Source organism: Olea europaea, chromosome 4 (genome assembly GCF_002742605.1).
Source record: "Olea europaea var. sylvestris chromosome 4, O_europaea_v1, whole genome shotgun sequence".
NCBI classification, from domain to species: domain Eukaryota; kingdom Viridiplantae; phylum Streptophyta; class Magnoliopsida; order Lamiales; family Oleaceae; genus Olea; species Olea europaea.
The window spans coordinates 18251052-18274350 of record NC_036240.1 but is presented as its reverse complement, the minus strand read 5'-3'; the positions used below and the strand labels follow the sequence as shown (position 1 = coordinate 18274350).

General features: G+C 35.1%; 1 protein-coding gene across 1 annotated transcript; it reads right to left on the bottom strand.

The window, feature by feature from the left end:
• Positions 1 to 14050: 14050 nt before the first annotated feature.
• LOC111393120 lies at positions 14051 to 15798 on the bottom strand. Its single transcript, XM_023018515.1, has 2 exons — positions 14817 to 15798; positions 14051 to 14670 (listed from the first exon to the last, which is right to left on the bottom strand). The coding sequence occupies exons 1-2, from the start codon at positions 15796 to 15798 to the stop codon at positions 14051 to 14053; spliced, it is 1602 nt and encodes a 533-aa protein (XP_022874283.1).
• Positions 15799 to 23299: the final 7501 nt, after the last annotated feature.

The following is a 23299-nucleotide window of genomic DNA, read 5'->3' as shown; positions in this document are numbered from 1 at the left end:
TTAATTTCCTACTTTGATTTTCACTCTATTTGTTAAAGTTTATCTATTTCCTTTTCCGTGTAATTTAGGATAATATTAAATTCAGCCTATATAAGCCATGATTATTATAGGAGACATCAACATATGATTTGTGTGAATTAATTAAATTGAGGATTTGCTTTTCTTCTTGATTTTCATTAACTATCAAGAAATTATTAAATATTTTCATCTTTATGATGTTCAATCCTAAAACTTTGTTTCTTCAATCTTATTTTTAACTTCCTTGGGGTACGTATATCAAATCTTGTTGTGGGTTCCTAGGTTCATCCTTCAAGGATTCATTCCAATTAGAATCAGAGCTTTGACTCTAAAATTAGGTTTTATTCCTTTTTCTTTCCATTCTATTTCTCATTCGTCTCTTTCTTTTGAGTTTCATCACAATCTTGAAGTTATTCATCTCCAAATCATGCCAAGCATATTCAAAAATTGATTCGTGTACATTCCATTAACCTTGATGAACCAACGCTAATTTTTCTGATTTCTTGTCTTTTGATTGATCTATTTCTTTCAATTAATTGCACTTGCGTCGAAAAGAAAGAAGAAGAAAAAAAAGTACGAAAATTCAAAAAAAAAATCAAGAAAAAGCCATTACCATTTTACCAATCTCAAGAATTCTTCAAAATTCCAAGATAAGCATAAACCAATTCCAAGAATTCTTCAAAAAAATCAAGAAAAGGATGTCATTTTTTATATTGGAGATGGTATTAGTAAAGGGGACATAGGATGTTTGCGGAATCCGTGCTTTCCGTACTACCACAAGATTGGTATAAACAAATTTTAAGAACTCTTTTCTTGAAATTCTCATGGTGTTATTTTTGCACAAAACACATTCCTAGTGCTGTTTGCCACATAATTCATTAGTTTTGTTCTGCTTGTGATCTTTATTCTTTCATTTTTTGTTTTTTGTTATCCTTCTTGTTTCTTGAGTTCTTGTTGGTTTGAACATTCCAAATACTGAATTCTTAATTGAGTTTAGTTAGTTCCTTAAAGAGCTTGAAAAGAAAATCAGAGAGAGGAAAAATGCAACAGTTGTGAGCTTATTATTGGGAAAAAGCCAATTGAGTCAAAAAAATTGAGTGTAAACACGTGAGATTGCTTTTCTTAGTTATTAAAAATGTCTAGCAAAAGAGATTCAACATCTAAGGAGGAGAACATGCAATTCTTTATGTTGAAGGCCACGTATCAACAATTCAAGTGGATTGAATGGATAAGGAAGATACTGAGATTGCAATTTCGCAAAGGGAGCAACTACAAGTAGTCCCTAATGGTAGGAGGCAAGATAGGCGCGATCCTAATCTAACGACTGAATTAAATGATGAGAATAAAATGAAATGAGGATGATCAAATCTCCGTGGTTGAATTAGGTAGGAGTTAGTATAGAAAAGATAAGTGTGAAATGAGGTTTAGAGGAGACCTTAGAGGCCAAGATGGGGTAAATAGGAACTTTCGAAATATTAAAATGAAAATACCTTCCTTTAAAGGCAAAAACGATCTCGAATTATATTTGTAGTTGGAGAAAAAGTTGGAGTTAATATTTGATTGCAATAACCACTCAGAGGAGAAGAAAGTAGGGCTAGCAATCGTTAAATTATTGATCACATGATAATATGGGGGGGTCAATTGGTGACAAATAGAAAGAAAAATCATGAGAGACTTGCAAAAACCTAGGGTGAAGTAAAAGCTCTCATGAGGAGATTTGTACCTAGTCATAACTATAGGACCTCTATAATAAACTACAGAGTGTTACTCAAAAGTTCAATGAATGTAGATGATTATTATAAGAAGATGGATATAGCTATGATTAGGGATAATACTGAAGAGGATAGGAAAGTTGTAACACCCCAAATCTAGGTACCCTAGACCTGGAAGTATTATCATTTATTTTTTCTCAATATCTAAATATGTTAATAATGAGTCTACGTCACCACAATCTCTTGTCTTCATCATCTGAAAATGGAGAGAGATAATGTGAAATGATTTAGCGTTCAGTATGTAAATCTTATGCAAATGATGGATTATGATATGCATATAAATTACCTTAAAATCAAAAAATATTTTTAAACATGTATTAATTTTTATTTCATTTCTTTAAAATTCTCAATATTGAAATCCTGAGCTCACAATGTGTGTCGCCTAGCCAATCAAAATGTAAAGCCATCTTATTTGAATCTACATATGAAATAAAGTCCAAAAAGTTTGTTATCCTTATACAAAATGAGTTTGAGATGAGTATGGTTGGTTAACTAAACTATTTCTCAAGTTTGAAGGTTAAGCACATTGATGTATGCATCTCATCTTATGGGCTAATTATGAGAAGAAATTTGGTTCAAAAAACACCAAGGCAGTTAGGACTCCTATGGCTACGTCCTTAAAGACTAGTGAAGATGACTAGGGCAAGGATGTTAACCCCAACCTATATAGGAGAATGATTGTAGCCTGTTGTATCTGACTGCAAGCCGTCTTTTCATAACCTTCATCGTTGGAGTCTATGTAAAATATCAAGCCAAACCAAAAGAGTCCCACTTGGTAGCTATTAAACGAGTTATTAGATATGTTAATAGCACTTCCAACTTTGATTTATGGCATACTAAAGTGTCAAATTTTCATATTGTCGATATACATATTCTGATTGGACTAGAAACGTGGATGATAGGAAAAATACATTTGGGGGTTGTTTCTACATGTTTAATACTCTTTATCTCCTTGCTAAGTAAGAAAAAAAGCTCTATTTCCTTGTCTACTATAATGATTGAGTACATTGCTAATAGTAGATGTTGTATACAGCTACTCTAAATGAAGCATATGCTCAATAACTATGGTATTGAACAAGGTTCTCTTACCATGTTACGCGATAACACTTATGCTATAAACAGATTCTAAGATCTTTCTCAGCACTTTAGGACTAAGCACATTGATATTCGACAACACTTCATCAGAGACTTGGTGAAGAGAAATATAATTTTCCTAGAACACATTCACACTGAAGGACTGATTTACTCACTAAGGATTTAGATACTTTCAAATTTGAACTTTGCGAGAAGGCGTGGACACATGCTTGATGCATTAAACCTTTTCGATGTATATACTTTTATTTTTTATATTGTATGTTTAGACTGCAAGTGTTTTTCATTTATATGGGAAAAAAAATGAAAAAGGTTTTTTTTTTTTTTTTTGGGGAAATGTCACAATTTTTGATTGGTTTGTAATTGTTGAATGAACTTGGATTCTCCTATCAATGTGGTGTGAGCACTTTTACTTATGGTAAATCATTGTGAGAAAAGTATACCTATTAGGAGATTCTTTACTGGCCAGGTTGTTATCTTTTGGTGATAAGTGCTTGAGTGAAGACCTATGAATAGCATCTATTTCTCTCTGTACTACAATATGATGTGTTAATAGGCGAGTTTATTGGAGGAAATCGCTACCACTAAAAGCATGTGAAATCGTCCTTTATAATGAACATACATCATGAAAGAAGAGCTACCCTTATGGCTGTGTGAAAGTCAATTCCATGAATTAAAAAGATTGTAAATTAAAAGAAAGTTAAAAATAGTCAACACTAGAGCATTCAAAATAATATTGAAAAATTTATATACATGCTTAAGTTTGGTACCACATACTTTTATATCTAAAGAGATAATTTCAGATGATAGATAGTTTGAAATACACTTTTGCATGTAATTACAAGTATCGATTTAGGTTAGGACATTGTTCATAGTTGATTAGTCTTGATGGTCTTATCTAGGGATGTCAACAAGTTGAGTCGAAATTTGAGGTTCGGGCTCAGCTCGGGTAAAATGATCTAGCTTTTTTTGGAGCCCAAGCCTTTTGCTCGGCAAAAAAAAAATTAGGCTTGACCCCAGCTTTCGGCTCGGGCCTTTTCCAATCCGAGCTGGGTAGACTCAATTTTTGTTTTGGTTTTGGTTATTTTTTTTAATATGAAAAAAGCAGCCTCTACTACCTTTTTTAAGGTAGCAGATTGTTGCCTTAAAAGGCAGCGTGTTCCTGCCTTTAATTTTTCTTATTTATATATATAAATATAGGCTCGTGATTCCGAGCCACACTGGCCGGCTCAGGCTTTGCCCGGCACCCAAAAATGGGACTCGGCCCAAGGCTCGGCTCGATTCTCCCGAGACTCGAGTCGGGTAGGCTTGAGCTTTTTTCGAGCTAATGAGCCCGATTGTCATCCATAGTCTTATCACACACTTACATTTCAATCTAAGAAACTAATTGATTTAATTGTGAGCAAACATCTTATTGGAATTTTCATGATTATCCTTGTAATTTTAAGCTAATTGTGAAATTAATTTGACTGTGAAATTTCCAAAAATATTGTAATTGATTGAATTTTGGAAAATTTATTTATGTGATTGATAAGTGTGGACTCTTTCAAAGATTTTCGATCAACAGTCTAGACTTGGCAGTAAAGTCCAGTATCCAATGCAATAAATAAATAAATAAATAATTGAGCAAAATGTTTAGAAACAAAGTATAGGTCGAATATGTGGAGTCGGTTAAACCTTATTTGGTGTTAAAATAGAGAAATTACTCATTGCATTTGATTTGGATTTTTTTTAAAGCTATTTTTGCAGATTATAAATGGAAGATGTACCCAAGGGGGAGTTAATTAATATTAAGAAAAGATTGGTTTAAATATTAAACTTTCCTTGAGTTTCTTTATTACCATATAAAATAAATCTTATGTGATATGATTATATACTTACCGCGGTTAATTGTTGATAGCAGGTAAGTTTTTCGTGTCTTGTAAATTACTTTATATAAGTAAATCAAGAAATAAAGGGATGATTTAATTGCTTCGAAACCTTTTTCCGCCCATCTACGACCAACTATGCAAAGTACTGTCGGAATAATGCAAGGCTGAACAGACTCTATGCTTAACTGATTATATACAAAGCGAAACGTTCTTCTTCAACCGGATTTGAAGAAAACAAATTAGAGCGTAAATTTTCAATCCTATTCAAAGATCAATCTACTTGAGTGAGTTAAGACTAGCTATCTTAATTCAAGTCGTGGTTGTGGCTGAATACAATAGTACAATGGTGATAAAGTTAAAAAGGGATGGTTTGATTCCACTTCTATAATAAGTCAAAAGAAGAAGAAAACGATGGAGTTGTTCTTAGATTTTTTTTGATTGTTTTTGTTAATTTTGTGAAATTACCAAAATTGAGATTATTGTATTTTTGATTATTTGATATTGTGGATTGATTTACCCGTGGCAGGGGGTTGGGGATATTTCTCTTTGGGGCTTATCATTTTATATTTGGTGTTCAGATTTAACAGGATAGTTAATTTTCACAATTGATTAAAATTGCTTAGAACACTAGATTATGTTTACGTGCTACAGTCAGAACTGTCTAGAAACTAGTCATAAGATATTTTGACTGCTTGACGTGTACTGTTTGAATTGGATAATTAAAAAAATATATTAAACTAGGTACTAGAATTTATAGGGATATTTCAAAGGGCAAGAATGAACCACCTAGGGGAAATGAAAAAGGTAGCTAGCAAAAATGAAACCAAGTAAAATTCCCAACCTTCTAGATTGAGTTTTGCTTGACGTTCAGGGCATGGGCCCTGGATGTCCAAAAGAGGCCCCTAATCTCTAGGGGACACCAAATGACGCTCATGGACAAAGGGTATTGCCCTTCTAGTTTTGTGAATATCAAATGCTTTAAATGCTTTGGTTCATAGCATATTGCATCACAATGCCCAAACAAAATGACAATGATTATGCGTGACAATGGAGAAGTGATGTTCATACTAACGAAAATGAATCAAACATGCTAACAAAATCATTGCTTCAAGAGAAAGTTGAAGTTTGTAGGTAGAGAGCGAGCTTGATGAAGCCCAACATGAGACAAAGGGGATGATTTAGGGTGGATCAAGGGTCCAAGCCTGACAAATTGATCCAATTAAAAAGACCAAGGTAATTTAGTAACTAGGGCTAGTTAAGGCCATAAATTAATAAGGAATCCTGCAGCAATTGATTTCTTTATTTTTTTTCCTCATTTAATTCACTCTCCTCAACCTCGAGTTGTATTCTTTGTATCTCAATGTGGGAAATCCTTCTCAAGCGTCCCTACCCTTCTATTTATACTTCTTCTCACCTTTTTGTCGAATGTGGATTTTTTACGAGATTGAAAAAGGGCAAAAAAAGTTCCTAGCTGACAGGAGGCAGTGTCACGTTAAATTATTGGCTTCTTGCAAGTTATGGAAGTTAGAGACCTTTGTAGAAATACTTAAAAGTGTTATGGATTTTTGGCAAAGGTAGAAGTCCCAAAGCCTAAACATGTTAAAATATAGCCTAAAACCATTGATTGCATATTCATTGGTTATGCCTAAACATGTTGTATTTAAAGAATTTTGTTCAAAATTTAAAATCATTCATCAAACTACAACTTCTTACTTACCTCAGTCAAATAATGTGTTGAATGCAAAAAACGTACTTTTAAAGCGCTATATTGTTAAGTTCTGGTCAAAATTTTTGAGAGAAGCAATCCTCTCAAAAAATCAAATTCTTAATAAAATACCAACTAAAAGTAGGAACAAAACTCCTTGCAAGTTATGGAAGTTAGAGACCTTTGTAGAAATACTTAAAAGGTGTTATAGATATTTGGCTAATGTAGAAGTTCGAAAGCCTAAACATGTTAAAATATAGCCTAAAACCATTGATTGCATATTCATTGGTTATGCCTAAACATGTTGTATTTAAAGAATTTTGTTCAAAATTTAAAATCATTCATCAAACTACAACTTCTTACTTACCTCAGTCAAATAATGTGTTGAATGCAAAAAACGTACTTTTAAAGCGCTATATTGTTAAGTTCTGGTCAAAATTTTTGAGAGAAGCAATCCTCTCAAAAAATCAAATTCTTAATAAAATACCAACTAAAAAGTAGGAACGAAACTTCTTGCAAGTTATGGAAGTTAGAGACCTTTGTAGAAATACTTAAAAGTGTTATGGATTTTTGGCAAAGGTAGAAGTCCCAAAGCCTAAACATGTTAAAATATAGCCTAAAACCATTGATTGCATATTCATTGGTTATGCCTAAACATGTTGTATTTAAAGAATTTTGTTCAAAATTTAAAATCATTCATCAAACTACAACTTCTTACTTACCTCAGTCAAATAATGTGTTGAATGCAAAAAACGTACTTTTAAAGCGCTATATTGTTAAGTTCTGGTCAAAATTTTTGAGAGAAGCAATCCTCTCAAAAAATCAAATTCTTAATAAAATACCAACTAAAAGTAGGAACAAAACTCCTTGCAAGTTATGGAAGTTAGAGACCTTTGTAGAAATACTTAAAAGGTGTTATAGATATTTGGCTAATGTAGAAGTTCGAAAGCCTAAACATGTTAAAATATAGCCTAAAACCATTGATTGCATATTCATTGGTTATGCCTAAACATGTTGTATTTAAAGAATTTTGTTCAAAATTTAAAATCATTCATCAAACTACAACTTCTTACTTACCTCAGTCAAATAATGTGTTGAATGCAAAAAACGTACTTTTAAAGCGCTATATTGTTAAGTTCTGGTCAAAATTTTTGAGAGAAGCAATCCTCTCAAAAAATCAAATTCTTAATAAAATACCAACTAAAAAGTAGGAACGAAACTTCTTGCAAGTTATGGAAGTTAGAGACCTTTGTAGAAATACTTAAAAGTGTTATGGATTTTTGGCAAAGGTAGAAGTCCCAAAGCCTAAACATGTTAAAATATAGCCTAAAACCATTGATTGCATATTCATTGGTTATGCCTAAACATGTTGTATTTAAAGAATTTTGTTCAAAATTTAAAATCATTCATCAAACTACAACTTCTTACTTACCTCAGTCAAATAATGTGTTGAATGCAAAAAACGTACTTTTAAAGCGCTATATTGTTAAGTTCTGGTCAAAATTTTTGAGAGAAGCAATCCTCTCAAAAAATCAAATTCTTAATAAAATACCAACTAAAAGTAGGAACAAAACTCCTTGCAAGTTATGGAAGTTAGAGACCTTTGTAGAAATACTTAAAAGGTGTTATAGATATTTGGCTAATGTAGAAGTTCGAAAGCCTAAACATGTTAAAATATAGCCTAAAACCATTAATTGCATATTCATTGGATATGCCAATAATAATAGTGCATATCAATTCCTCATACATAAGTTAAACATCTCCAATTTACTTGAGAATCTATAGTTGAATCTAGGAATGGTATATTTTTGAGAAAACAATTCCTTGTAAAGATAGAAAATAGAAAAATTCCCAAAAATGAACCAAAAATATGCAGATGGTAATCACTTATTATGAAGAATAGAGAATAAAAAAAGACGACTAAATCATTTTTTATGAAACAATGTTTAATTCAGAAGCTCATTTATGGAAATAGACTATCAATAATAAAATTGATTCTATTATACAGACTCATACATGGGAATTGATAGGTATTTCACCTGAAAGCAAATTGTTAAGTTGTAAATGGATTTTTAAGAGAAAATCAAAGCTTGGTGGAGCAACTCATTAGTACAAGGCCAAATTGGTACCCAAGCTAGAAGAAAAAATTTACATAGAATAACCTGAGGGGTTCATTTTTTGAGATAAGGGAAAAAGTTGTATAGACTCATTAAGTTCTATACAAACTAAAGCAAGTGCCAAAGTAATGGCAAGAGAAATTTGATAAAAGTATGTTGTATAATGGTTTCAAAATTAAAGAGTTTGATAATTGTTTTTATATCAAGAAAAAACTAAGTACTTTTGTATTTGTATGCCTATATGTTGATGACATGTTAATTATAGAAAGCAATCATGATATAGTAATGGCTGCTAGGAAAACATTAACAAAATATTTTAATATGAAAGATATGGATATAACAAATTTCATATCAGAAATTCAAATTAGTAAGATATTTGAACTTATTCTATCTCGATTTCAGTACACTAAGACCATACTTAAAAAAATTTAATGTATATAGTGAAAGTTCAACAGAAATTCTAGTAGACTTAGCCTACATTTAGCCAAGAGTAAAGGCAAACTCATACCTCGATTGGAATCTTTGAAATCATAGGTAGTCTAATGTGCATAATAAATTACATGCGTTTACTGATGTGGTCAACAAGCTTAGTAGATTTACATGTAAGCTAGGTGATGACTACTAGAAGGCATTGATTGGGGAGCTTAGATATCTAAAATTCGCCTCTCAAGTTATACCCGCAAGTGAACGGATCGTAACAAGTAGTAAAGTGGACCTTTTGAATTCGAATTATCGTTCCCACAAGAACTATACTTTAATAATCAATTTATTATTTCTGACTTCTATTTGACAAAAAAAAAATGATTGACTGTGATTTTTAAATCTAACTACTAAAAATTTCGTGAATGCAACAAAAAATTAGTGAGAATTCAAGTAACAAATAGATATTTCGGCGGAACAAATTCACCTATTGGTCATCTTTACTTATAATATCGAGATTCATAAAATTATAGTGTTCAGTCGAATTCTTCTATTGATTCAACTTACCCCTCTCGAGTTCTTGTTGAGCCTATTTAATTAGTTAAATTCCATATCACTATGCAAATTAAATTTAATTAAATGAAATAACAGTTCTAAGAATTTCTATAGGACCACAACAATTAATATAAGTATCTCTACACGTCATATTAATTTACCAGATTTTAATATGTGATCTAAACAAGAATCTCTACGTAATTGTATAAAATACACTTATCAAATACCCCAAAACTTAAATATTTATTTGTCTTCAAACAAAACTATAACCTAAATAATAATATACACACAACCTTACAAAAACATTTTGTTGGACAGTTTAGCTCTTTACCTCATGATTCAAGATATTAGTGTTTATTCTATAAATATGCTAAAGTCACAATACTAAATCAATATCCACTCTTCCAGTGCAAAATCAACATGTGTGTGTGTGAAGAATCAAGTAATCAACCATGACTGCGCAAGTTGTTTCAATCACTAACCTTCTACGGTCAAATTATCCTTACCTCACTGGTAAGATCCACACACCCCCAAACTTATTATTTTTCACTGTTTTTCTAGTATGTAATCTAAGGCTGAATATTTCATTATTATCCTCACCCTCTCGAGTTTAGATGGACATTACTACTTGGAAGTCAACACTTCAGTGAACAGGGATTCTCCAATTATTTGATTGCTTCGACTTCCAAGACTCAACTAGCTAATTATCTTGCATAAAAAGTCAAATTCCTTCAAATAAGTGTTAGGGCTTAACCAAGTTATTTCGTGCTTTTGCTCTTTTCATGCACTCGCATTTTCTATTTTTCACAAGTGTTATTATTATTATTATTATTATTATTATTATTTTCAAGTGCAACTTTATCTCTATTAAGCTTTCTAGATGAACTCTGTAGTGAGTTTCAGGTCGATGACTCCCAAATCAGAAAACTTTAAGGCACTAGGTTTTAAGATACCCTTAAAATTCAATCACTAGAGTCATAAAGGCTTCCAAGAGAAGCTTAAAATTTTCAAATGTATATGCCTTGATTAGTACAATACCACTTATCACACACTTATTCAAACAAACCGACCTCCAACTTAAGGCTTTCGCCGAGTTTTATCATGTTAGTCTATGACAATCCACACATAAATTTTTACACATGGAATCCATATTCACATTCGCATTTTCCTACAACTATAAAGTCATCCCCAAAGTGTTCTAGACTTGATCTAAAGATAGATAATTTAATATGGTTTAGGTATAGCATCTATATTCAACTAGATCAACCTATCAAAAGCAAGAAATAACTCATTTAATCACAATATCAAACTCAATTCTAGTGCGCTTGTACTATCAAATTTCACAAGGTTGAGCTTCAATTAGTCTACTGTACATCATATACACAGTTCATAAATCAATACCAAATTTCAAATTGAATTGTCATTGTCTGCCAGACTGTCTAACTCACACAAGCACACAACTGAACAAAAGAGATTTTTTTTTTAAAAAAATAATTCAATTTTTCCTTTTTTTAAAACAAACACGCAAAAACATAAAAACATACAAAAAATAAAAACTAAAAGTTTTGTTACCCCCAAACTTAAAATTGACATTTTCCTCAATGTCATAAAGTATAAATAAGCACATAAAGGGTGTAGGGAAGAAAAAGAAGAAGGTACTCCCCAAATCTTTCTATTGAATGTGTGAGGCACTATGTGTGACGGGTGGATAATATTCTTCATCATACTTTCCTTGGATCTATGTTGGTTTGAGTGTTTCACGACGCCATGTTCCTGAAAAATCAAATTTAACAAATTAAATATAGTGAACAAGGGTTACTTAGTTCAAACAATCTAAATAACCAACAATAAATTCAAGGTGCCTGAGAGAAGAAGGGGTATGGATGATGACTCCTAAAAGTTGAAACGTTCTTAAATCTAATACAACCTAGTAAACAAAACAAAACTATATATTATGGGATATGAAAAGCAAAATAAAAAGTTTAAAAATTGGGTTGCCTTTCAATAAATGCTTCTTTAAAGTCATTAGCTTGACTTAGTGCCGCGATTATTCTGGTACAAACAGGTCAAGGATTTCTTTAGCGATGGGAAAATCATCCATGTAGTGCTTGATATGTTGGCCATTTACTTTGAAATTTCCTTTTGTTGGATGGTGTAGTTCAACTGTACCATAGGGAAAACACCTGAGAGACAGTAAAAGGGTCAGGCCATCTAGATTTCAATTTTCCTGGGAAGAGCTTAAGTCTGAAGTTGTATAAGAGGACTTGATCTCCCACTCTGAAAATTCGTTGCCTACTATTTTTGTCATGCCACTGCTTCATCATTTCCTTGTAGATAGCTGCATTCTCATATGCTTCTCTTCTGAATTCCTCCAATTCATGTAACTGGAATATTTTTGTTTCTCTAGCTTTCTCAAGATCCATGTTTAATTACTTCAATGCCCAATACGCGCTGTGCTCAAACTCCACTAGTAGGTGACATGCTTTTCCAAAGACTAGTCACTATGGGGACATTTCAATAGGTGTCTTGTAAGCAGTGCGATACGCCCATAAAGTATCGTCCAATTTCATTAACCAATCCTTGCAAGATGCATTCACAGTGAGCTTCTGAATTCTTTTCAATTATCTGTTTGAGGTTTTCACCTGTCCACTTGTCTGAGGATGGTAAAGAGTGGCAATTCAATGTTGTACCCCGTACTTATGCAGCACTGCCTGGAATAACCGATTGCAGAAGTGAGTTCCACTATTACTTATTATGGCCTTAGGTGATCCATAACGGTTAAAAATGTGTTTTTTATGAAATCTACCACTATCCTTGCATCATTGAAGATAATGCTTTAGCTTCCACCCATTTAGAGACATATTCCACTACCGCTAGGATGTATCTATTGCCGTAAGATAATGAAAAAAGACCCATAAAATCAACCCTAGACATCGAATATTTCTACCTCCAAAATTTTGATAAGTGGCACTCGTGATGTGCTGATATATTACCTATTCTCTGACACTTATCACATGACCTATAGAAACTGTAGCAGCCTTTGAACAGTGTAGGGAAAAAAACCACATTGAAGCACCTTTGCTGCTGTTTTAGTGGGGCCAGACTGTCCTCCATAAATCGGAGCATGAACCCGTGAAAGGATTGATTTCATATCATCCTCTGGCATACATCTCCTAATGATCTGGTCTTCCCCTCTCCTATATAAATTTGGATCATCCTAATAATAGAATTTTGCTTCATGAAGCAGCTTTTTTTTTTTTTGCTGATAAGTGAGATCAGGATCCATATAGCCACTAGCTAAATAATTAACAATGTCTGCACACTATAGAGCCTTTTCTATCTGTAATAACTGTTCATCTGGGAAGACCTCATTAATATCCATGTCCTCTGAATCCTGCAATTGCTCTAGCCTTGATAAATGATCTGCTACCTAATTTTTTGTTCCTTTTTTTTATCATGAATCTGGATGTCAAATTCTTGCAGCAACAGAACCCATCGTATTAGCCTAGATTTAGCATCCTTCTTCTCAAATAGATATTTCAAGACTGTATGGTCAGTGTAGACTATCACCCTTGAACCAATCAGATAGGGACGAAATTTATTGAAGGCAAAGACCACTGCTAGCATTTCTTTCTCCGTTGTTGCTAGTTGATCTAAGCATTTGTCAAGATTTTGCTGGCATAATAGATGACATGTAACACTTTTCCCTTACGTTGGCCAAGCACCTCTCCAATACAAACTCACTAGCATCACACATAAGTTTGAAAGGAAGATCCCAATCAGGTGCTACTATCACAGGTGCAAAAGTTAACTTTTCTTTCAAATTATTAAAGGCATTTAAGCACTCATCATAAAAGTGAAATGACACATCCTTCTCTAGTAGATTACATAGAAATTTTGTAATTTTTGAGAAATCTTGAATGAACATTCTGTAAAACCTTGCATGTCTTAAGAAGCTTCTGATCCCCTTAACTAAATTAGGAGGCTGCAATTTTTCAATCACTTGTATCTTGGCTTTGTCAACTTCAATATCCTTTGAGAAAATCTTGTGGCCCAGCACTATCCCCTCATTCACCATAAAGTGGCACTTTTCCCAATTGAGCACCAAATTCTTTTCTTCACATCGTTGTAATACAAGCGATAGTCATTCCAAGCAATCATCAAAAGAGTCCCCAAACACTGAGAAATCAGTCATGAATACCTCGATGTATTTTTTGACCATGTTATAGAATATGACTATCATGCACCGTTGAAAGGTTGCGGGTGCGTTGCATAGACCGAAAGGCATCCTTCTAAATGCAAAAGTTCCATAGTGTCGTGTGAAGGTTGTTTCTCTTGGTCTTATAGAACAGTAACTATCTGATTGTGCCCAGAATATCCGTCCAGAAAGCAATAATGAGAATGATCTGCCAACCTTTCCAACATCTGATCAATGAATGGCAATGAAAAATGATCTTTTCTGGTTGCATTGTTTAGCTTTCTGTAATCTATACATACTCTCTACCCTGTCACTAACCGTGTTGGTATCAACTCATTCTTCTCCGCTGTGATTCCACCATTTTTAGGCACAACATGCACTGGACTCACCCATGAACTATCAGAGATGTGATAGATAATACCTGCATCCAATAATTTCAACACTTCTTTTCGCATTGCTTCTTTCAAGGTTGGATTTAATTTGCATTGTCCTTCGACTGATGGCTTTGACCCATCTTCCATTAAAATCTTGTGCATACAAAGAATTGGACTGATTTCTCTGACGTCAGCTATTGTCCATCCAATTGTTGTTTTGCGCTGCTTAAGTACCTCCAACAATTTATTCTCCTCTTCCCTTGTCATATCATTCGCGATGATTACTGGAAGTGTTGTGGAGTCTCCCAAATATGCATAATGAAGATGTGAAGGCAAGGATTTTAGTTCAGGAGTGGGTGTCTTTTCTACTGAAGGTACTGAGGGTGAAAGGTTGTCGCCAAGAGATTCATACTGCCAATGTCTTCTTCTTATTGGTTGGTCGACCAAGTTAACAACACATTCAGCTTTTCCTTGCACAAGTTCCACCTCACAAAGATTTGTGTGATGCTCTGTCTCAAATGCATCTGCCACAAGTTTTTCAAAAACATCTATTTGGCAAAAAGTGTCGGAAGTCAAATTAGTTCAGGAGTGGGTGTCTTTTCTACTGAAGGTACTGAGGGTGAAAGGTTGTCGCCAAGAGATTCATACTGCCAATGTCTTCTTCTTATTGGTTGGTCGACCAAGTTAACAACACATTCAGCTTTTCCTTGCACAAGTTCCACCTCACAAAGATTTGTGTGATGCTCTGTCTCAAATGCATCTGCCACAAGTTTTTCAAAAACATCTATTTGGCAAAAAGTGTCGGAAGTCAATGGATGTTTCATTGCCTTGAACACGTTAAATATAACTTGCTCATTGTCCATCCAAAAAATCATCTTTCCATCATAAACATCAATCAGTACTCTTCCAGTAGCCAAAAAGAGTCTTCCTAAGATCAGAAGAATGTTTAAGTCTTTCCCCATGTCCAAAATAATGAAGTCAGTCGAAAAGATAAATTTGTCAACTTTGACTAGCACATCTTCAATAATCTCCTTTGGTCGTTTGATCGATTTGTCAGCCAGTTGCAAAGAGATGGTTGTAGGCTTTGTTTTTCCTAATCCAAGAGACCTGTAAACAGAGAGAGGCATAAGGTTAACACTGGCACCCAAATCACATAAAGAATGCTCAAAATAATTAGACCCAATTGTGCAAGGTATCGTGAAACTCCCTGGGTCTTTTAGTTTATGAGGTAGCTTTTTCAATAGAATTGCACTGCACTTCTCGTTCAGGCAGACAGTCTCATGTTCTTCCATCTTTCTTTTATTAGATAGGATCTCTTTCAAGAATTTTGCATAGCTGGGCATTTGGGCTATTTCATCTGCAAATGAAATATTGATGTGCAGTTTCTTGAAAATCTTCACAAACTTGGCAAACTGCTTGTCCAATTTCTTTCTCTGTAATGTTTGAGAAAATGAAATTGGTGGCACATAATCTTTCACAGGGTTGGGTGCTCTCACTGTGGGTGTTTCTTTCATTTTATCCTCCTCGTTAGTTGGTTGTTCAGACTCTGCTTTTGTCCCAATCTTTTTACCCATTACCTCTTTGTCTTTTCTGTCTGGTCTCTTCACATGAATCTCTGGAAGTTGCAACCCACTTCTAGTTGTAATAGCTTGAACTTGCTCTTTTGGATTGACCATTGTGTTGCCTGACAATATCCCTTTTGGGCATTCTGAAAGCTGTTAAGTTATCTGACCAATTTGAGTTTTCAGTTTCTCAATGGATGCTTACTAATTCTGAAAGTTAGTGTCAATCTGCTGGAACACTTGTCTGTCTTTTGTATGTATTGGTTGAACATCTTCCCCAAACTTGGTTTTTTCTCCTGTTGTGCATTATTTGAACTATTCCCTTGCTGATTATCCGATCATCTGAAGTTTGAGTGTTGTCTCCATCTCGAGTTGTGTGTTTGTGAAAAGAATTTAAAATTTCGAGAGCCATTTTAAATGAAGTTGACTTGTTCCTCCGAAAAGCCCATAAATGTGTAATTTTCTGTTAGGTGATTTGCCCTGTAGTTTTCGCAGGATGGGCTAGTTATCACTGTATATGCTTCCTTTGTTTTTGACTTCACCAATAACTCTACCTGTTTTGTTAATGCTGCTATTTGGGCATTGGTAGATGTTGTGCTATCCAAATCATATATGTCCACTGCTTTTGGAGGCACCACTCTTTCTGACGAAAATATAGAGTGAGTTGTAGCAATCAACTCAAACAAATCCATACATTGTTGCACTGATTTCTCTATGATCAATCCACTTGCAGAGAAATCTACTTGAGATTTGGATGGTTGTGAAAGTCCCGTGTAGAAATACTGCACTTGATTTCCAATTGTGATCCCATAATTTGGACACTTCCTCATCAACTCCTTAAATCTTTTCCATGCCTCGTGATAGCTCTCTCCATCTCTTTGTTGAAAAGTTTGAATTTATAATCTAATTTTTACTACTTTAGCTGGTGGAAAGAACTTATTGCAGAATTTTCTGGTTATTTCCTCCCATTTGGTAATACTTCCATCAAGATCGGCATCTAGCCATTCCAATGCTACATTTCTTAGTGTATATGGGAATAATCGCAACTTGCTGTCGTCCTCATTAACATCGAGAGCATGTCAATTTCGGCAATTCCTGAGAAATCTGGATATATTTGTGTTTGGATTCTCATGGGGTAGCCCGTAGAATTGCAAAGTGTTGCTCATCAAATTAATCCAGTTAGCGCGTATCTAGAAGTTGTTTATCCCAAAATCTGGATGTATTATGCTAGACCGTGCGGGTTCTGTTATAGGCGTAAAAAACATAGAAACAAGCAAGTCTCCTTTATTTACTTCCCTTTGCTCTTGTTGTTGATCTCTCGTAGCCATATGTGCAATTGGCTGTATAGGGATAGGGTTGTTTAGATTGTCAGTCATTTGATGTTGCTATTTTGGTTTGTGTTCCATGCATCTTCGTCTGAAGGTACGTTCTATTTTTGAATCAAACAATTCAAGATCATCACCTTGGGTACGGAACATACAACGAACACTTTTTTCTGTAAATAAAAGAAAATAAACAAGTCAAATAACAATTAAAAATAAAAATAAATTAAGGCTAAAAGGTAATAGTCCTCAGTAACGACACCAAAAACTTGTTGTCAATTTTATCTCGCAAGTAGATAGATCATAACAAGTAGCACAGTGAACCTTTTAAGTCCGGATTATCGTTCCCACGATGACTATATTTTAATACTCAATTTATTATTTCTGACTTCTATTTGACAAAAAAAAAATGATTAACTGTGTTTTTAAATCTAACTACTAAAAATTTCGTGAATGCAACAGAAAATTAGTGAGAATTCAAATAATAAATGGAGATTAGGGCAGAACAAATTCACCTATTGGTCACCTTTACTTCTAATATCAAGATTCATAAAATTAAAGTAGTGTTCGTTCGAATTCTTCTATCGTATTCAACTTACCCCTCTCGAGTTTTTGTTAAGTCTATTTAATTAGTTTAATTCCTTATATCTATGCAAATTAAATTTAATTAAACGAAACAACAGTTCTAAAAATTTCTATAGGACCGTAGCAATTAATATAGGTATCTTTACATATCACATTAATTTACCGAATTTTAATATGTGGTCTAAACAAGAATCCACATCTCTACGTAATTATTGTTCACAAAATTATTGAATAATTGGCCAGAAAATTCAAAGCATTACGGACATAATTAAAATCCACATATAAAATATAAAAGAACAAAAATCTTAAATAAAAGAAATAAAGGTCTCAAATCAGTTACATTATTTGCTCTAAAATTAAATTTAGCTACGCATATTAATGAGAGAAAAACAAGAAATTATAGAAGACATTACCAAGAATTGACGGAACACGATTAAATTTTTGCAACGTGAATTTGCAGTTGGTGTCTACGTGTATTCCCTCGAGCAACTTTCTTCTAATTGTTTGCATGTGTGTGTGTGTGTGTATAGCCGCCACTTCTGTCTTCCAAAACTGCCGCAACTTCTGTATATATCTTGCAAAATAAAAATTAAACAGCCACTAAATTTGACCAAAGAAAAGGGAGTCCTTGCTCTGATTTCTATACGTTGGTATGTGATATGGCCTCTCCTCCCAAAAATGTCGATTTTTTGTGCGTTGATATGTATATATATCCTCCTTGTATCTGCATAGCTCTTTTGTCGATCCTGTGCTGCCTTTATCCTTGCACGGATCTTATCGATTACCTCAACTGTCCTTTCAATTATTTCTGGTCCCAAAACTCTCTTCTCCTCGACTTCATCCCAATGAACAGGAGACCTACATCTTCTACCATGAAGAGCTTCGTACGGTGCCATCCCTATAGTTGCTTGGAAGCTGTTATTATATGCGAATTCTACTAGGGGTATGTATGACTACCAACTACTCCCTAGATCCAAAACACATACTCTCAGCATGTTTTCCAAAGTTTGGATGGTCCTTTCAGATTGACCATCAGACTGAGGATGATATGCTGTACTAAAGTTCAGCTTCGTTCCCATAGCTCCTTGTAGATTTTTCCAAAATTTGGACGTAAACCTTGGGTCTCTCTCAGACACAATGGACACAAGTACGCTGTGTAATCTGACAACCTCCTTAATGTACAACTATGCAAATTGGTCTAAACTGAATGTAATTTTCACTGGAAGAAAATGAGCTGACTTTGTTAATCGATCCACTATTACCCATACAGCATTATTTCCTCTTGCCGACTTCGGAAATCCAACCACAAAGTCCATTTTGATATTTTCCCATTTCCATTCGGGTATGTCCAGTAGATTTAACAATCCAGTCGATCTTTGGTGTTCTACCTTAACCTGTTAACATACCATGCACTTTTCCACGTACAACCCTATACTTCTTTTCATATTTCTCCGCCAAAATGTATCTCGGAGGTCTAGATACATTTTTGTACCATCGAGATGTGCGGTGTACGGGGTGGAATGGACCTCTTTCAATATCTCATTTCTCAAGGCTTCATCCTTAGGCACACAAATTCTTCCCTTAAACATTAGTGCCTAATCCAAAACTATTCCAAAATCCTTTCTCTTATCAGTACCAATTTCATTCTTGATCTTCAACAAGAATGGGTCATTACCTTGTGTCTCTATAATTCAATCTCTAAGAGTAGATCGAAATATTAAAGCTGCTAGTGAGCAGTGACTTGTCCTGGTATGGTAACCACTTCGATCTGCAACTTTTCCAAGTCCTTAACTAACTCCACTTGAAAAGTGGGTAGTGACGCCAACTATCCCATTGATTTTCTACTTAAGGCGTCGACCACAACATTAGCCTTACCTGAATGGTAATGGATAGTACAATCGTAATCATTCACAAATTCTAACCATCGTCTTTGTCGCATATTCAATTCCTTCTGTATGAATAAATATTTGAGACTCTTGTGATCTGTGTAGATATCGCACTTCCCTCCATACAAGTAGTGTCGTCATATCTTCAAGGCGTGTACTACCGCCGCAAGTTTTAAATCATGCGTCAGGTAGTTCTGCTCATGTTTCTTCAATTGTCTTGAAGCATAAGCTATCACTTTTCTATTCTGCATCAGCACACATCCGAATCCTTGCTTGGATGCATCACTGTATATAACAAACCCTTCCGCACCCTCAGGTATTGTTAACATGGGTGCTGATATCAACCTCTGTTTAAATTCTTGGACACTTTGTTCACATTTATCCGTCTATTGGAATTTTACTCCCTTCCTTGCAAGCTGCGTCATTGGTCCAGTTATTTTGGAGAATCCTTCTACGAATCTTCGATAATATCCTACTAATCCTAGAAAGCTTCGTACCTCACCAGCATTAGTTGATGCTTCCCAGTTGGTTACTGCTTCCACTTTCACTGGATCTACCTCAATCCCTTGGGCAGTGACTATATGTCCAAGAAATCCAATTCGTTCAAGCCAGAACTCACACTTCTTGAATTTGGCATACAGCTTCTCCTTGCATAATACCTCTAATGCTATTCTTAGGTGCTCTTCATGTTGCTCCTTACTCTTGGAATATATCAAAATGTCATCAATGAAGACTATGACAAATTTATCCAAGTATTGATGAAATACACGATTCATCAGGTCCATGAACACTGCAGGTGCATTGGTTAGCCCAAACGGCATCAGTGTAAACTCGTAGTGTCCATATCGAGTTCTAAAAGCTGTCTTGGGTATATCCTTTGACTTTACTTTCAATTGATGGTATCTCAATCATAAGTCGATCATGGAAAATACCTTAGCTCCTTTCAGTTGATCTAACAGATCCTCAATTCTCAGGAGTGGGTACTTATCCTTGATAGTTAATCGATTTTAAGTCCCTATAATTGATGCACATCCTCATGCTTCCATCCTTTTTCTTCACGAACAACACTGACGCACCCATGGAGATACACTTGGCTGTATAAAGCCCATATCTAGGAGTTCTTGCAACTGCTTCTTTAACTCTTGTAGTTCCTTAGGGGCCATTCGGTATGGGGCTTTTGACACTGGTGCTGCTCCGAGAGTTAGGTCTATGGTGAATTTCACTTGCCTATTTGGTGGAATACCAGATAGATCTTCTGGAAACACATCTATGAATTTCCGTATTATTGGTACGTCTTCAACCTTTATCGTCTCCCGTTTCCCTCCTGAGATGTTTACTAATTATCCTTGACATGTTTCTTTTCTCAATATCTTCTCAGCTTGTAAAGCCGATACTAGTCGAATAAGGGGTTTTGTCTTCATTCCAAGGAACAAAAATGGTTCCTCTCCTGGTTTCTGAAATGATACCTCCCTTTCCTTACATCGGATGGTGGCGTAATCACAACCCAATCAATCCATGTCTAGTATTACATCAAAATCCTTCATTTCTACCATGTATAGGTTCGCTTCCATTGGTTTTCCCTCAACTTCAATACTTACTGATTTGGCTATTCTATCAGTACTCAAAGGGTTGCCTGAAGGAATGCTAACCTTTAATGTACCTTCCGACTTATCACAGGTAATACTAGATTTAGCCATAAAAGTTGTCGATACAAAGGAGTGTGTGGCTCCTGAATCAAACAATACATAAGCAGACGTATTGGCTATCAATAAAGTACCTGCTATGACGTTTGAGTTTTCCTCTGCATCTTTCTGAGTCATTGCAAAAACTCGTGCTCTCTCTTTCTGGTTCTGGTCATTGTTATCATCCTTCTTCAGGGTAAATGTGGGGTAATCCTTAAAAATATGCTGGCTTGCCACATCTGAAACATACATTCTTCCCTTGCAAACACACGCCACGATGCGTCTTTCCACACTTAGGACATGGCTCTATAACTAGCACAATGCTCTTGTTGGCATTGGCTCCGTCATTAGCTTTCTTGTTCTGCCACTTGCTCTTTCCCTTATCCTAGTCATTCCATTTCCTTTTACCCATACTGCCATTGTCCGGTTGATTGAACAGTTGACTATGTTGCTCGGCGTTAGTCTTCTGGTACCAGATAGCATGAGCTCTTTCGAACATTTCACAGTATAAGGTGAAACGATGGGACATAAGTATCGTGCTTATATCTGGGTTCAACCCTTGTTCAAACCTCCGTATCCACCAGATGTGGAGCATACCTTGAAAGTTGGTCAAACTTTCTTTCATATTCAGTCAGGGACATAGTCCTTTGCTTGAGTTGGAGAAATTCACTTTCTTTGTGATCCCTCAAAGACTGTGGGAAGTACTTGTCCATTACTTCCTCTTTAAATCGTTCCCAAGTCAATTCCGCTTGTTGCTCTGGGGTCCTCGTCGTTGACATCGAGTCCCACCAGTGGCTTGCGTTACCGAAAAACATAAACTCAGCACACTGGACCTTCTGGGCATTCGTGCACCCTATTGATCGGAATATTCTATTCAACTTGCGAAGCCACTCCTCGGCTGCAAGTGTATTAGCTACTCCATTGAAGGTAGGGGGCTTGTGTCTTCTAAATTGCTCAACCACTGAAGCATGGGTTGGAGGAGCATTAGGAGCTAGTGGTAGGGGTTGCGCCCGGTTCAGGTTTTGCCTGCCAAGGTCTTGGACCGCTTGGAGAAGATCTCTTATCAAGTTGGTTTGGTTTGCGCTAGCCATTTTCCTTTAGACAAAACGTATGGTTCTTATTAGTTTCATACTTCAAATTCTAACAAAGAAGATAAAGTTTTATTTCTTCACATAAAGGAAGTTGTTACAAGGATTTAAATCTAATCCCTATAAGTTCTACGGATCTTCTTTGGTGGAGCCTCATCTCCAGAGGAGTCTTCCGCCTCAGGTCCGGATTCTATGTCCATCTCAACCTATGGCTCGGGCTTAGGATCATTCCCTTCTTCAGGCTCTTCTTCTTCATCAAGTTCAATTACTATCTCTGGTTGGGATTCTAAGTTTTCCCTCCATAGGTTTAGGAGTGATTGGCAATACACTTCAAATTCAAATATATTTGGGTGCTCCTTTATCATTACATCCCTAACCGTGACTCCCATATCTCCCTATTGAGGTGGAAGGGAGTGTATGAGGTTACTTATAGCCTCAATATGCGTTATCTCCATTCCAGCGTTCACCGCTGTCATGCATCTCTTATAGACATCATGTATATGTTCGTCAAGTGGACGGAGCAGATCAGTCATGTAATTCTCATAGGACGGAAAGGCGATTCTACGGTTCAATGCTCCTCTATATGCCTAGGCGTTCTACGAGCCATATCTGTTGTATTTTCACATATCATACACTTTTTTCTTTTTCTTTTTTTTTTTACTCTTGGAAAAATGGCTACTGTTACATAACATTCTACCTATAAATTCTAGCCCAATGCGTATCTTTTGAAAAAAAACACATCTTTCAAATCATTTCTAATTGGCATAGTATATCTTTGAAAATAAGCATAAGTTGTACCATAGTATCGCAAAGTATCATAACATAGTCTTTTCATGAAAACATTAACTTTGAACATATGTTGGCCGTAGGATGAGATTGATGGATGGATGCAAGATGCCATGGAGTATCTTAGACTTTTTCATTAAAAAAAAACACATACTTGGTTTACAGAACCGGCTAAACCATTTAAAAAAAAAAACATACTTGGTCTACAAAACCGGCTAAACCGTGCTCTGATACCACGTTGTAACGCCCCGATCCCTTGTGGACCG